We start from the raw sequence: 15462 nt of genomic DNA, 5'->3' as shown, positions 1-15462 counted from the left end.
TGTTTCATCAATGACCTTCCATCTTGTATAAGGTCAGAAGTGGGGATGTTTGCTGATGATTGCATAATTTTCAGTACCATTCGTGACTCCTCAGATACTGAACAATCCATGTCCAAATGCAGTGATACCTGGACAATATTCAGGCATGGACTGGTAAGTGGCAAGTAACATGTGTAATGTACAAGCGCCAGGCAATGATCATTTCCAACAAAGGAGAACCAAACCATCACCTCTTGACATATACCATTGCTGAAATCCCATTATCAATATCCTGGGGGTTACCACTGACCAGAAACTGAACTGGAGCAGCCATATAAATACCGTGGCTACAAAATCAGGTCAGAGGCTGGGAATTATGTGATGAGTAACTCACTTCCTGACTCCCCAAAGCCTGGCCAGTATCTTCAAGGCACAAGTCAGGAGTGTGATGGAATACTCTCCACTTGCCTGGATGAGTGCAGCTCCAACAACACTCAAGAAGCTTGACACCATCCAGATCAAAGCAGCCCGTTTGATCCACCTAAATAAATATTGACTCCCCCTGCCACTGACACGCAGTAGCAGCAGCGTGTACCATCTACAAAATGTACCGCAGCAATTCACCAAGGCTCCTTCAACGGCACCTTCTAAACCTAGACCTCTACCACCTAGAAGGACAAGGCCGGCAGATGCGTGGAAACACAAGTTTCTCTCCAAGCTACACACCATCCTGACTTGGAGCTATATCACCATTCCTTCACTGTCGCTGGGTCAAAACCCTGGAACACTCTTCCAAACAGCACTATGGGTGATCCTACAACATATGGACTGCAGCGGTTCAAGAAGGCAACGTACCGCCAACTTCTGAAGGCAGTTAGGGATGGGCAATAAATGCTGGTTTAGCCAGCAACACCTACATCCCACGAATGAACAATTAAAAAAATTTTTAAATCCCATTAACCAGTCTGGTTGGTTCAAGTCAAAACTGAAGCAGCAGCAGTAAAATTGTCCAATTCACAATCCTTGCTCTAATCCTGTCTTCAGCTTTCTGTCTTGCTTAATTGTATTCTACACACACATTTCTTTGTTAATGTGCCTTCTCTGTTCTCCCTTCTGCTGCAATATTGCTTTGTCTGACTGGCCACATGGCTTCTGTCTTAACTTTCTTCCTGTTGGTACTGCTTCCTGGTCAAGGGTTGCTAGATCACAGGGACCATTATTTCTAATTTTCCAAGAAAATTATAATTGTTCCTTTACAATTGATACACACTCTTAAAAATCATTTTCAGACACTCTTAAAACAGTTACACATTCCACAGACATTTTAAAGCAATTACAAGCTTTTCTTACTGTACTGTTTCAAAGTGGAAGGCGGTCATATTTTTAAGAGGATCCTTCCTGCCAACAATAATGGAGACTTTTACTCCTTTGGTCTAGGTATTAAAAGGTAAATGGCAAGTGATTAACATACTGCATGATACAATATCCACACTGCTCTCTCTTCCTCACATATGAATGTCACTTCTTACCACTGTCCATATTCACTTTTGGCAAAACTACTTGGACTTTATGGTTCTTATGCATGAATATGACCAGTTTTTCCATAATTATTTGTTTATTTTGTGAACATTAGTGGACTACCACATAACTGAGATCAATGGAAGGTAGATAGATATGATGGTAAGAGAATCAGACCAAAATGCAACTGTTGCAGAACACAGTTACAAACTTTGTCTAAAGAGAAATAATTGCTAAACAGAAATGAAATAAAGGAGAAGTTATTTTAAAAATGCTGACTAGTCAAGCCATCAAGGATACTCAGAGAACTCTGATTTATTAAGACTGTAATTTTTTGTTTTTATTTAGCTGTATTCATTGAATCACTGATAATTAATTTGAATGCTTATGCTATTGTTTTTTCTAACAATATTCTTGAATTACCGCTTTGCTCCAGTGAATATTTTGATTTTATTATTTCGTTGAGATGGAAATTGTTTTTTTAGAGCATAATGACCTTTTTTTCACTTCTATTTGTTTAATTTTATTTTCATTTCGTTTAAGATTTCAGAATTGTTTTTGCTTGCCTCCAGATTAGATTGTAAAAAGAAACAAATAATAGTTACATGAATTACAGTGCATGTAAAACAGCAATTTCTACCCTCTAAATTTGTCCTTGGATTGTTGCTTAATTTACTGTCTGTTTTGACCTTTATGGCTTACTTTATAGGGGAAAGTGAAGCCAAGGCAAAGACTAAAGCTCAGTTTGAAGAGGTGTTCAAAAACTATTCTGGTTTAGCTATTGAGAAAAAGAAATCCAAAAAGAAAAGTATACCTTCCCAAGAAAATATTGTGGTGAGTATAGATTGAACTATAACATGTCATGCTTTAATTCAGCTTGTTTGCTCTTATCCTCCAGTCCTCATACAAAAGATTTTTAAAGTTGAGTTGCTTGTAAGCTGCAATGGCTCAATTGCCTCTGCAGATCAATATAAGAAATAGAAATTTGGAGCGCCAATTAGAAAGTAGACGTGGCTTGGAGGCTGAGGCTGAATACTGAATCACATTGTAAATGTCATGAAAATATATTTATAATGTTATTGGGATTTATTGTAAAGTAGGTATAGTGTGTGTGTGTCTGTTTGTGACATTAATTGAATTAAAGACAGCTGGTCTGAAGGCTTTGATGTATTAGAAGAGAAGCTAGGTTTGAAATGCTAAATAAGTAAACATGGCTGAAGTTTTAGAATGTGAAGTGTAAAGGAAAATTTGCAATCTTAGATAAGCCAGTGTAGTTTGAATTTCAAAGGAGAGGATGAAATGTTACACTTAGCCAGAAGAAGCTAAACAGTGTTTATTTTTCCCAAAGCAAGTCCAAAGACATATTGAAACAATGAAATTTGCATTCAAAGGGGAAAATATGTATAAAGGAGAGAAGTCTATGTGTAAGAAGAAGGCTTTCTACGATCTAATGGTTTTCGAAATGCTTTTCAAACCTCCAGCAGCAAGTGAGCAGTAAAAGATTGTGTCTTTAAGTAGCACATAATTCTCAGCAATGAGTGATCACTCCCAGTCGGGTGGTCACTGTTAGAGGTCATTAGGTCAGGCACTATTTGCCATTTAGCCTCGTTAATGAACGGTAGAAGTCAACTTAAGTGGCAATCAGCTGCTTAACATTCCTCTGGGAGGCCATTCCCAGTGCATGCTTCAACTCTTTACCCAAAATAGTGTCCTGCTATGAACTGAACTGATGTTGCAGCTCAGGGCTCCACCTTGGCTGCCTTGAAGGCTCAGCACCTAAAGTATCCTGAGAAAATCTTCACCATGATGTTTGTAATTTAAACTTCTTCGATCAGTCTTCTGCAAAAACAAAAATCCATATTTAATTTTCAGGAAAAAAGTTTAATCCAACATGGAATAAAAAAATTACAAAGCTTCTGGTAAGGGGATGATGGAAATAGAATTTGTTCAAAAACTCATGGTGAGACTGACAGCAAGCCACATAAAGAGATATTAGGTCAGATGACCAAAAGCTTGGTCAAAGAGTTGGTTTTAAGGTGTGCCTTAAAGGAGGAAAGAGAGGCATAGGGAGCATTTTCAGAGCTCGGGGCCTAGGCAACCAAAGGCCTCACCCCCAGTGGTGCAGTGATTAAACTCAGGAATGCTCAAGAAGCTAGAAATAGGAATGCAGCTATCTCAGAGGTTCAAGGGCTGGAGGAGATTACAGAGTTGCTAGGCCATGATTTGAAAACAAGGATGCAAATTTTAAAATCACCATGTTGCTTGACAGGGGATATGCATTTGGGCAAGGTGTGGGGCAGTATAAAAGAGAAAGTTAAGAATGGTGAGTTTTAAACTGTGGGGCTATTTGAGTGGATCCAGTGGTCTTTCCCAGTGTTGTGCATGATCCTGATGCATTATTATAAATTTGTATAAAACACTTTCTTTTTAAATTTTGTCTAGCTTGAAAAATTAAGGAATAAACTTGGCCTAGATAAAGACAATGAAGGTGAAGAAACTATTTTGAATAACACGTATAACCCAGAGGAGCAAAGTCCCTGCTTCTCAAAAAACAAACTGAATGAAAGGACCTCTGTGGCAGAAAAAGTTAACAATGATGAGCTCTGTGAAGATGAAATCCGCCCCCAAAAAAGCAAAAAGAAGAAAAAGAAATTGATAATTGAAGAACACTCTTTTGTCGAGGAAGCTGCTGCTCCTGAATCTATAACAACTCTACCAAGGTCTAAGAAAAAGAGGCCAAAAAGTGTTTTGGGAGAGGATGACCATATTGAGAATGTGTTAAAGAGTGATTTAGGAGAGGATGTGGATTCCCTCATCCAAGCTTATCAGCAGCATTTAGCTGCCAAAGATGCAGGACGTAGCAAAAAGAAAACCAAGAATATCCGGGAGCGTTCACAAGAAACGTTTTCACATGTGTCTTCAATGTTAACCAAGAAATTGGATAAGAAGAAAACGCCAAAAGAGTTATCATTGACAAATGAGGCAGAAACGAGGTAAGAATAAGAACATATAGCAATGTAATTTTTCAGAGCATCTCATTGTATGCTAACAATATTTGACTACAACCCATGCCATACAATTCTTGGGTTTATGGTATTCTCAGATTTACATGTGCTAGGAGCATGTAACCAAAATACCTGTTTCACAGCTCACTATTTCCAATCCAATAAGTTTAATGGATAGAAAATTGGGTGGGTTACATCAGAAACTCTAGCATACATTCCTGGCACAGAAGCTCTTTGGTGGGAGTGCAAAGCCCAATTGGTCTTTCAAGCCCGCTGCATTCAGAGTTTGTGTACAGTTATTCAGTCACTCATTTATTTTTTGCACAAAATCCACTACTTTAAGGGATTCAAAATTCCTTGCCTCTGCTCACTCTAGAGAAAGAAAACAAGAAATGTTGTTTATATTTCTATAGCCATCAATGTCCCCTTCTCAGCAGATGTCACTATAGCTACTTAAGTAAGATAAGACGAGGTTTGATATAAGTTGATGAGCTGTTTTATTTCACAGCAAGGTTGACTGAAACAGAACAGTAGTTGCTTAATTCAGAGTTGCTTAATTTAATCAGTATATCTTATCTTGAAGGTAATGAATGGTTGATGAAGGTAATGCAGCTGATGTGGTATATGGACTTGCAAAAGAAATTTGATAAATTGTCACATGATAGACTTACCAGCAGATTTGAAGCCCGTGAAATAGCAGGGACAGTGGCAGCATGGATACAGCGTACTAATCATCTTAGAACTTGTTTTTAAAATTTGACTGAGTACATTGTGCTGTAAATCAATATGTAAAGTAATTCTATATCCCAAAACCATTTTTGTAGAAAGATGATCAAAAGATCTTGAAACATTGGGTGGAATTTTCCACTTGTATCAGTGGTAGGAATTGTGGCATGCAGGGGCACTAAATTTGGTGTGATTGAAGAACTCAGTTTCCTGCCAGTGTAAAAAAAAAAATTGGAATTTTGTTTTCTCAACTTCAAAGATGGGTTGAGTTTTTCACTGAGCAATGTTGGGAGCCACATTTGCATTCATTAGCAACTCATGCATGCCCATGAAAAGGCCAAGGCACCAGAATAATGTTCCCCCTACAAATTAAATGCCCCACTAATGGATAATTAGAACGTTCTGTTTTATGACTGTATGTAAGTGGCGCACACACCTGGCAAGATTCATGTCATCCACGACTTGGAGGTCAGTGGATGCTGCTTTTGTCTTCCGTTAATACCATCACAGTTAAATATCAATGCCTGTAGTACAAACTACATCAAGGGCATGGGAAACATGACCAGTGCGGAGGGGTGAGGCGGAGGTAGGACTGGGAATGGTGGTGGGGTTGGCGGGGGGGGAGAGATGAGATGGGTGGGTGAGACGGAGGCAGGACCCTGTGGGGAGAGGGGAGTGTGAGATGGAAATGGAACTAGGGGTGGTCAAGGTATAGAGCGGAAGAGTAAAAGATTGGCTGTGGCAAAATTGAAAAGACTGGGGAAGGTTCAGAAGCTGTTCTGGGGCTGAGGCCATGCTATTGCCGTCAAGGATCTTGACAACATCCAGAAGAAGCAGCACCCCATTCACAAACATTCACCCCCTCCACCACCAATGCACAGTGGCAGCAGTGCATACCATCTACAAGATGCACCGCAGGAATTCACCAAGGCTCCTTAAACAGCACCTTCCAAACCCACGACCACCTGGAAGGACAACGGCAACAAATGGACAGGAACACCGCCACCTGGAAGTTCCCCTCCAAGCCACACACCATCCTGACTTGGAAATATATCGCCATTCCTTCACTGTCGCTGGGTCAAAATCCTGCAACTCCCTCTCTAACAGCACTGTGGGTGTATCTACACTTCATGGACTGCAGTGGTTTAAGAACGCAGCTCACCACCACCTTCTCAAGGACAATTAGGGATGGGCAATAAATGCTGTCCTGGTCATCGAAGCCCACATCGCAAGAATGAGTTTTTTAAAAATTGGAGACTATTCTGGGGTTGTACGGGCCATAATAGAGTGCTCTACATGGCATGCACGTCTTAGTTCTGGTCTTGGGTAGGAGAATGCCTCTTTGGGTGGTGATGGTCATGTACAGAACGATGTGTAGGGTGCGATCAGTCAACTAAGACATTTGGCCCTGGGGGTTCGAGTCAAGGCACTGGGAGACAGACGGCACTGTGACATTCAGGGGAGGCATCTGTATTCTGTAAGTTGGGAGCTGAAAAGTGATGGGAGGGTATTGGATTGTGGGAGATCTCAAAGTAAGGGTGCATGCGGCCTTGAAAGGGAGGGGTCAGATTGACAAGGGGCGTGGGGACATCAACATTGAAAGGTTCAGGGGAGAACAGGAATATCAGCATGTATAATGATGGGGTCAAGCATTACAGAGGAAGGCAGGATAGTTACAGGAGGATGTGAAATAAGAGGCAGTGACTATGTAGCAGGATTTGAGGAACTTGATGGGTGATAGACGGAGGTTGGAAGCAGGTCACACTTACGAATGTGATGAACACCATGTTCACATTCTATGATCAGTGACACAGTTGAAAACATATTCTTGAAAAAAATGATTTTGGAGGGGGTCTCGGTGTGTGGGAAGATTTCACCACAACAATTTTTAGCCAGTCGAATGGGCACCGTACTCAAACCATGGAGAACTGCTGGACTCGAGAGTCTAATGCACAATGAAGGAGCTTTGCTGCTTTTACTAATCATGTGCATTCAAGCAAGAATCTATTAAGTTTTGGTGCTGCAGTGTAGTTGGTCATAATGGCCATCTGATCCTCACAGAGGCATGTGAAAAGAGAAGGAGGATCAAACAATCAAGAGCCACGGCCGCTCCATGAAAGCTAAATGGACACTTCAGGCCTCGATTTTCCCAGTCATGGCTTCAAATTTTCCAAAACTGTGTTTTTCACAGTAGCTATGATTAGAATGAGGAGAAGGGCCTGTGGCCGATTGGCAGAGCTCCAGGAAGACCGTTTAGCATGACATAGAGTCTATAGAAGATGCAGCTTGTACATAGAGGTGAGCAAAAGACAGTGCCGTAGGTGCCTTTGCTTGTCATGGGATGTGGTAGCTCACATTTGTCACCACCTTTGTGAGGAACTGATGCCAGAAGGACTTGGAGGGCATCCCAGTTAGTTGCTTTGAAGGCGACTGCCACCCAACTTTTTTGCCATTAAATTAAACTTTCTGAACATCCAGCTAATTTGTGATCACAGAAAGCAGATCCTGCATGTTTGTTCTAGGTACCTAGGGAGTGCTCTCAACTCTTGAATCACTTGCAGGTCCCACTGATCTTTGAGGGACCTCTATACTTAGAGAGTTGTCTCCTCAGTGACAAAGGGAACCCCCAGAAGACATAGCTAATGATGCCCATTTGTTGGCCCCAGAATGCATCCAGAGAGATACAATGCAGCACATTCTGGCACAGGGACCTCAATACAGCAAGTTGGCTTCCTGAAGATGCATTTTTGATGTTTGGACAGGTCAGGTGGGGCTCTCTAATACTCACCACAGAGAGTGCCCCTCATTATCGTTGTTTTCTGCATCCAGCATATCCTTGCGTTGCAACGCAGGGATGTGTTGCTTGAGGGAGACATTGAGCAGCTAGATGTCTCCCCGGATGAGGAGGACGTTAAAGAGGATGACTTTGAAGAGGGCGAAGTTTCAGATGAGCCATGGGAGGATGCCATTGCACGTGCATGATGCAGCAGTTGTGTCTGTGACAAGATACATAGATACAAGATTCCAGGAGGAACAAAGTGATAAATTTTCACAAGGGACTCACCAACACCTTCATTCTCAGCTTGAGCATCTCAGGAAAGGTCCGAAATCTCTCAATGATCACGGAGGGAGCTTTAGTCACCTTCTGCCCTAATGAAGGGGCCATTCTTGGAAGACATAGTAGCCTTGGCAACATGTGGCCGCTGTGAAATGTGATTGGCACTTCCATAGTGCGGTCCTTTCAGCCATGGGCATCACTAAGTCATGGCAGCTTTCAAGCAGTTGAAAAGCCAGTTCACACATGGATGCATTCATGTCAATATGATACCAGCTTAGTAAAATGGCCCGAACATACACAACATTCTGCAATGGTTAAAGGCAAAAGCAAAATACTGCGAATGCTGGAAATCTGAAACAAAAACAGAAAATGCTGGAAAACTCAGGTCTAACAGCACCTATGGAGAGCCAGACAGAGTCCGTATGACTCTTCTTCAGAGCTAAAGAAAAGTAAACAGGGCAAAAGAGACAAACAGAAACCTTGTTGGAGAGAAGAGCAGTACTTCTTCAAGGTAGGCATTCCTGGAAGAGAAGTGACAGTGAATTAAACATTAAGATAAAAGCAAAATCTTCAATGTATGTTATCGATGTATAATGGATGCCATTTCAACACTCCACCCTGCTGTCATGCCCACATGTCTGTCCTTGGCCTGCTGCATTGCTCCAGTGAAGCTCAATGCCAACTGGAGGAACAGCACCTCATCTTCCGACTAGGCACTTTACAGCCTTCCGGACTGAATATTGAGTTCAACAATTTTAGATCATGAACTCTCTCCTCCATCCCCACCCCCTTTCCGATCCCCCCTTTTTTTTCCAATATATATAGATTTTTCTTTTCCCACCTCTTTCCGTTATTTTTAAATGTATTTCCATCCATTGTTTTATCTCTACCTTTTAGCCTTTTTCGATTACTTCACCCCACCCCCACTAGGGCTATCTGTACCTTGCTCGTCCTGCTTTCTACCCTTAATTAGCACATTCCTTAGATATTACCATCTTCAACACCTCTCTGTCCTTTTGTCTATGAAATCTTTTGGCTATCTATCCAGCTCTACTTGTCTCACCCCCCTTAACCCAGCTTATATTTCACCTCTCTTCTATTTTTACTTAGTTCTGTGGAAGAGTCATACGGACTCGGAACATTAACTGTGTTCCTCTCCACAGATGCTGTCAGACCTCTAAGTTTTTCCAGGTATTTTTATTTTTATTTTTGTTTTGGATTTCCAGCATCCGCTGTTTTTTGCTTTTATCCTCTTGCTCCCTTACTTTGGAAAGAGGACCTCTCGCCTTTCTTGGATGGCCTGAAGAGAATCTTCATTGGTTGGTCAGTTGAAAAAGAACTCTGGAAAGCTATGTCATCAGGACTGTCATAACCCAAGGGAAAGAGGGTTTGTATAAACATGCTTTACTGAACTGTGGGGCATGGATTTGCTTCTCTTTGGGGCCACTGCTTTCTTGTCCACAACACTTGGCCTGCAGTGAGTGAATATCTGCCCGGGTGACATTTAAATATGGTGCCAGGACCTTTGACTGCATGAGGTAATGGCAAGGCAGATGAATCCTTGGCTGCCCCACCACGAGATTCGCTGAGCTCCTTGCTGATTCATAATTAATGAGCTAAAAAGTGTAAGATCGGGTGTGTTCAGTTGCCCTGCTGCACAGCAGGAATTATGCTGATTTTCCCACCTGCCACTGGACTTAGTCTCCGGAATGGAAATTCCGTAACAATAATACAACCGACCAACTAATAGCACCTCTGTACACGGCTTGGCCACTTCTGGGAAAACACCCACCAATATTTCTGAGCTATTCACACAGCTTTCCAGATTTCAGACATTTTTTAGCCAGCTCTCTCAGTATCTCCAAAAGCTCCTGCCTCCTTTTCTGCCAAATAGAAAAACTGACCTCTTCCTGAGTGTGATTTCATTCCCTACATGCTTTTCCTCTGTCTGCATCATTGCGCTGATTGACATAACCCTCCAGCTCGTTCTCCTGCTGGAATTGCTTCCAGGTCAAGGCTTGCCAGGTCACGTTAACCAGTATTTCTTCTTATCCAAGAAAATTTATATTTGATGCAAACAATTAAAAGGTCTGTTGGTTAAGGACTTTCAAAGAAATTACATATCTTTCTTACTGTACTGCTTCTGAGTCAAAAGTCGTCATACAGTGCTCAACTGTACATGCAAGAGACGCCGTAACAATGCGGATTTAGGTTAAGTCTCCCAAAACATCAAGACATTTGTCAAATTCTAAGGTACCCTGCCTAGATCCTCCAACAAAGGTGAAAGCAAATGTATTTAATGTAGTTAGTGAAATTAAGGATTCTGGCAGCAGTTGTTGAAAAGCGTTACCTGGAAACGTGCAGTCATGTATGTGGGGTTCTGAGGCTTTTTTTAGCACTGTGTGTAGATTATGTAATTTCATAGTAGATATATTTGTTATAAACATACAATTTGCCTTGTAATTCATTGATTGCACAAACATTGTGTAGAATACCAGTTAACAATATCTGTAGGGGAACTATAAATCAAAATACATAAAATTACTGAATGACCTCCAAATGAAGAAACTAGCAACAAATTTCCACTTTTTGTAGCTTTTACTTTAACGCAAATCAGAACCAATCCAAATTAAACACAAATTAACAGGCAAGTGAGGCTTCAAATTAAAAGTTAGATTTCACTTTAAATAGTCAATACAACAAAGTCCTACACAACCGCAAGACCTGCATCACTTCCTGCAGAAATGACAGCTTCACAATATGCCATTCTTTATTCATGCAGCATAGGTAAAAATCGCTACCAGACAATTGCTTTCACATTCAAGTTTTTCATGGGTACAATTATCATCAACATGGCACGCTTATACACACCTTTCCCTCGGGTCATGACAGTCCTGATGGTGTAGCTTTCCAGAGTTCCTTTTCAACCGACCAACTAATAGCACCCCTGTACATGGCTTGGCTACTTCTGGGAAAACACCCACCAATATCTCTGAGCTATTCACACAGCTTTCCAGATTTCAGACATTTTTTAGCCAGCTCTCTCAGTATCTCCAAAAGCTCCTGCCTCCTTTTCTGCCAAATAGAAAAACTGACCTCTTCCTGAGTGTGATTTCATTCCCTACATGCTTTTCCTCTGTCTGCATCATTGCGCTGATTGACATAACACTCCAGCTCGTTCTCCTGCTGGAATTGCTTCCAGGTCAAGGCTTGCCAGGTCACATTAACCAGTATTTCTTCTTATCCAAGAAAATTTATATTTGATGCAAACACTTAAAAGGTCTGTTGGTTAAGGACTTTCAAAGAAATTACATATCTTTCTTACTGTACTGCTTCTGAGTCAAAAGTCGTCATACAGTGCTCAACTGTACATGCAAGAGAGACTTGTTTTATCGCTACAGTATGTGAATTGCTGATGAGCAACTACTCTACAGTTCAATTGAAGATGGCTTGTGCCTAGAAAGTAAATTGACAAACATTTGGAAATTTGATTATATGACCTGGGAAGGGCGTGCATTTTCAAAAAAATCTATTATTTATTTATTATTTAATTAAACAAACAAACACACACCTTTTTGTTCTCTTTTTGCCTAAGTGAAATGCACCTTTCAGAGCTGCAGAATAGCCAGGAAGAAACTAATCGTAAAGAGAAGATTCCTGACAGAAAATTGATTTCTGGGTTAGAAGAAAATGAAGAAAAATGCAGATATGAGGAAGAGGAGAAACAACAAACAGCAAAAAGAAAGAAGACCAAGAAAACTAAAAAAGGTGCAAAAATTGCAAATCAAATTTAATTTAAAGAGGGATTTCAAAACTATGATGTAGAACATGGCACAGTATTTTTAATATAACAATATACTTTGATATTTCATTAAGAGGACATTTTTGATGTAAAATTTGGTACCAAAGTCAGTCATGTTTTTCTATTTAAAAATAATTGGTGTAATTTCAAAAAGAATAAAACTAAGTTACTTGTATGACATGTAAATGATGTATGAGCTTGAACTAATTGCATCTTGATATTTGGGGTTTTGGGGGGTAGGGAAGGAGATGGAGAAGAAGAGACTAAAGAATGTCACGCACACAAAACCAAGGTTTGAGAGGTCCAGTTGATCATGTGTGTAAGGGGTAATTGACTGGTGCAGTGGATTATCATAACACCTTTTCATCTGAAGTTTGGCTCAAGTTTAGCCTGAATTTACGGATTAAATATCTCTTAATGCTGGTATTGAGGGACTTACAAATTGGGGCAGTCTCAACTTCATTCCTATTGGTCTAAAGTGTAAAGCATGTGCCTCGGCTTGACATTAATTGGAACTAAATTAGCAGTCGTTCTTGGAGAGGGCGCAACCATGGCTAAACTATAAAATGGAAGCATTGTGCTGTTGTCGTACATACTGTTGTGTTTAGTATTAAGATGCAAAGAAAAGTTCCTTCCATGCTTAACAATACAGCTGTTCATAAAATGCCAACCTAGGCATGTTTGGTGCTGACACTTTGGGCAGGATTTTTATTTGACAGCAGGATCGGTTGCAGGCACAATTTAAAGATTGCATTCCCAAAGCTACCTCTGGATCCCAATGCCTCTGGTACACACCTCGATTTTTAAACAGAAGGTGGGCAGGAAGGAGCAGGAAACTTGCTTTATAATGGGCTGGGGAGGGCAAGGATGGGGTTTTCAGTTGGGTGAACTCAAACAGTCTGCTCTATGCTAGTACTGAGTTGTCGGGTTCAGTGCGAGAAGAGCTGAATTTTTGTTTGAGGTAAAGTGCCTGTACCTGGTGGATCTTGCATCGGCATGTATGCACTGCCTTTGTTTTGACTGTATGGCCAATTTCCTTTGATTTAAAGCTGTTCACCCTCTAAAGAATTGCTTTCTTAAGCAAGGCAGCAGCAGCAGGCCCCGTCATGACTGCCATCTGCCTTTGCCACTTGCACTCTCCTGGCAGCTCCTGCCTCCTGGAAAGGCTCGGTGCCACTAATTGGGCATCAGAATCCCCCCCTGTCCAGTTAGGGCATTTACATTTAAAAATAGTGTTGAGTGAGTGATGCTTTGGCAGTGCAGGGGTCAGGAGCCAGAAATTATCTGGGCATCAGTTTGCCAACCTCGTTTTGAAAACCTGGCTGTTTGTGCCTGAAATGGGAAAGGGTTCCATTTCCCAGCATTATTTTTCCTTTGCATTTGTGTACATGTACAGTATATTTTTTAAAAATTGTGATCACTTCACACAGATGGGACAATTTTAAGTTCATTGCCAGGTGAAGAATGATAGAAAATTAGCCACCCATTTTACATTGCACCTGAGTTTATTTTCAGGTAATAAAAGTTAAAATTTCACGCCATGCGAGAAGCGATTACTCATTTCTGATTCATTTGCTTGGTTTTAGGAGAGCTGCACAAAGTATTTGCCTAAGTCAAAATGAGAAAGTCAATTTTTCTTTGCTTTTGTTGTGCAATGTGATTTGGAAAGTACTTTAATGCACTGTAATACATGTGATATTTCCCATCAATACCAGCACTGATGGCTCTGCAAAACCAGCAAAACTCTGGCCATTTTTTTTTGTAGAAAATAACTTCAGGAATGATTTTTTCCTCTGTGTACATTGGACAGCCCCAAAGTGCCCTATAACCTATGTATAGAGCTTTTTTTCACATCACACTGAAACAAATCTCACAGGTATGGTAGCATAGTGGTTATATTACCGGACTAATAATCCAGAGCCCGGAGTACTAATCTGACAGAAATCTTGAGAGTTCAAATACCACCATAGCAAGTTTCTGAATTGAATTCAATTAATACAAGAAATCTGGAATGAAAAGCTCGTATTATCAGTAATGGCTTTCACACTGTTGCAAAACTCATCTGATTCATTGATGCCCATTAGGCTAGGAAACTTGCTGTCCTTGCCCGATTTGCTCTATATCTTATTCCTGACCCAAATCGACGTAGCTGACTCTTCACCTGCGGTCTGTCCGCAAGAATGACCCAAACCTCCCTGTCGCTTGCCATTTTAACACTCCACCCTGCTCTCTTGCCCACATGTCTGTCCTTGGCTTGCTGCATTGTTCCAGTGAAGCCCAACGCAAACTGGAGGAACAACACCTCATCTTCCGACTAGGCACTTTACAGCCTTCCGGACTGAATATTGAATTCAAAAACTTTAGGTCTTGAGCTCCCTCCTCCATCCCCACCCCCTTTCTGTTTCCCCCTTCCTTTTTTTCCAATAAATTATATAGATTTTTCTTTTCCCACCTATTTCCATTATTTTTAAATATTTTAAAATCTTTTATGCTCCCTCCACCCCCACTAGAGCTATACCTTGAGTGCCCTACCATCCATTCTTAATTAGCACATTCGTTTAGATAATATCACCAACTTTAACACCTATGTGTTCTTTTGTTCTATTGTTGTTGACATCTTTTGATGATCTGCTTCTATCACTGCTTGTTTGTCCCTATAACCACACCCCCCCCCCCCACTTCCACTTCTCTCTCTCTCTCCGCCCCCCCCCCACACACACACACACACACACACCTTAAACCAGCTTAATATTTCAAAACAAAAACAGAATTACCTGGAAAAACTCAGCAGGTCTGGCAGCATCGGCGGAGAAGAAAAGATATTTAATATTTCAACTCTTTCTTGGACTCGAACTCAAGTTCTGTCGAAGGGTCATGAGGACTTGAAACGTCAACTCTTCTCCGCCGATGCTGCCAGACCTGCTGAGTTTTTCCAGATAATTCTGTTTTTGTTTTGGATTTCCAGCATCCGCAGTTTTTTTGTTTTTATCTTTTGTGGCTGACTCTTAACAGCTCTGTGAAATGGCCGAGGCAGCTCATCATCAAAACCTTCTTGAGGGGAATCCAGGATGAATAGTAGATTGCTGCCCTTGCCAGCAATGCTCACATCCTGTGAGTGAGTAAAATTAACAAAGTTAATGGCCTGTTTATAAAGAATTAAATATAAATAATTTTTAGAATTATTTTAGAATTTAAAAATGGAAGGTTGATAATGCTTATAAGCAGGTTCTGAAAATTACTTTGAAGGATGAAACACTTAATGATGTGATAGGAGATGCATCTTGCCAACTCCCAACCCCTGCCCACAGGGGATAGAAAGGATTGCAAGCAAGTGATGGCATATCTTCATGCCTGTTTCTCCAGCAACACTCAGT

General features: G+C 40.9%; 1 protein-coding gene across 6 annotated transcripts in view; it reads left to right on the top strand.

Moving 5' to 3' along the window:
- Nucleotides 1-15462, top strand: part of ahi1 (Abelson helper integration site 1) — a 284978-nt gene that overhangs the window by 19692 nt on the left and 249824 nt on the right. For all 6 annotated transcript variants that reach the window (XR_005943129.1, XM_041188744.1, XM_041188742.1 and 3 more), the window contains 3 exons: nucleotides 2207-2331; nucleotides 3940-4490; nucleotides 11882-12054. Coding sequence is in view for 5 of the 6 variants with exons in the window: in XM_041188744.1 (XP_041044678.1) it covers nucleotides 2207-2331; nucleotides 3940-4490; nucleotides 11882-12054 (849 nt within the window). In the remaining variant the exon portion in view is untranslated. The remainder of the gene's footprint in view (nucleotides 1-2206; nucleotides 2332-3939; nucleotides 4491-11881; nucleotides 12055-15462) is intronic.

The sequence above is a fragment of the Carcharodon carcharias genome, chromosome 5 (genome assembly GCF_017639515.1).
Source record: "Carcharodon carcharias isolate sCarCar2 chromosome 5, sCarCar2.pri, whole genome shotgun sequence".
NCBI lineage: Eukaryota > Metazoa > Chordata > Chondrichthyes > Lamniformes > Lamnidae > Carcharodon > Carcharodon carcharias.
Note: the sequence above shows the minus strand (reverse complement) of the source record. Positions and strands in the feature narration are given on the sequence as shown.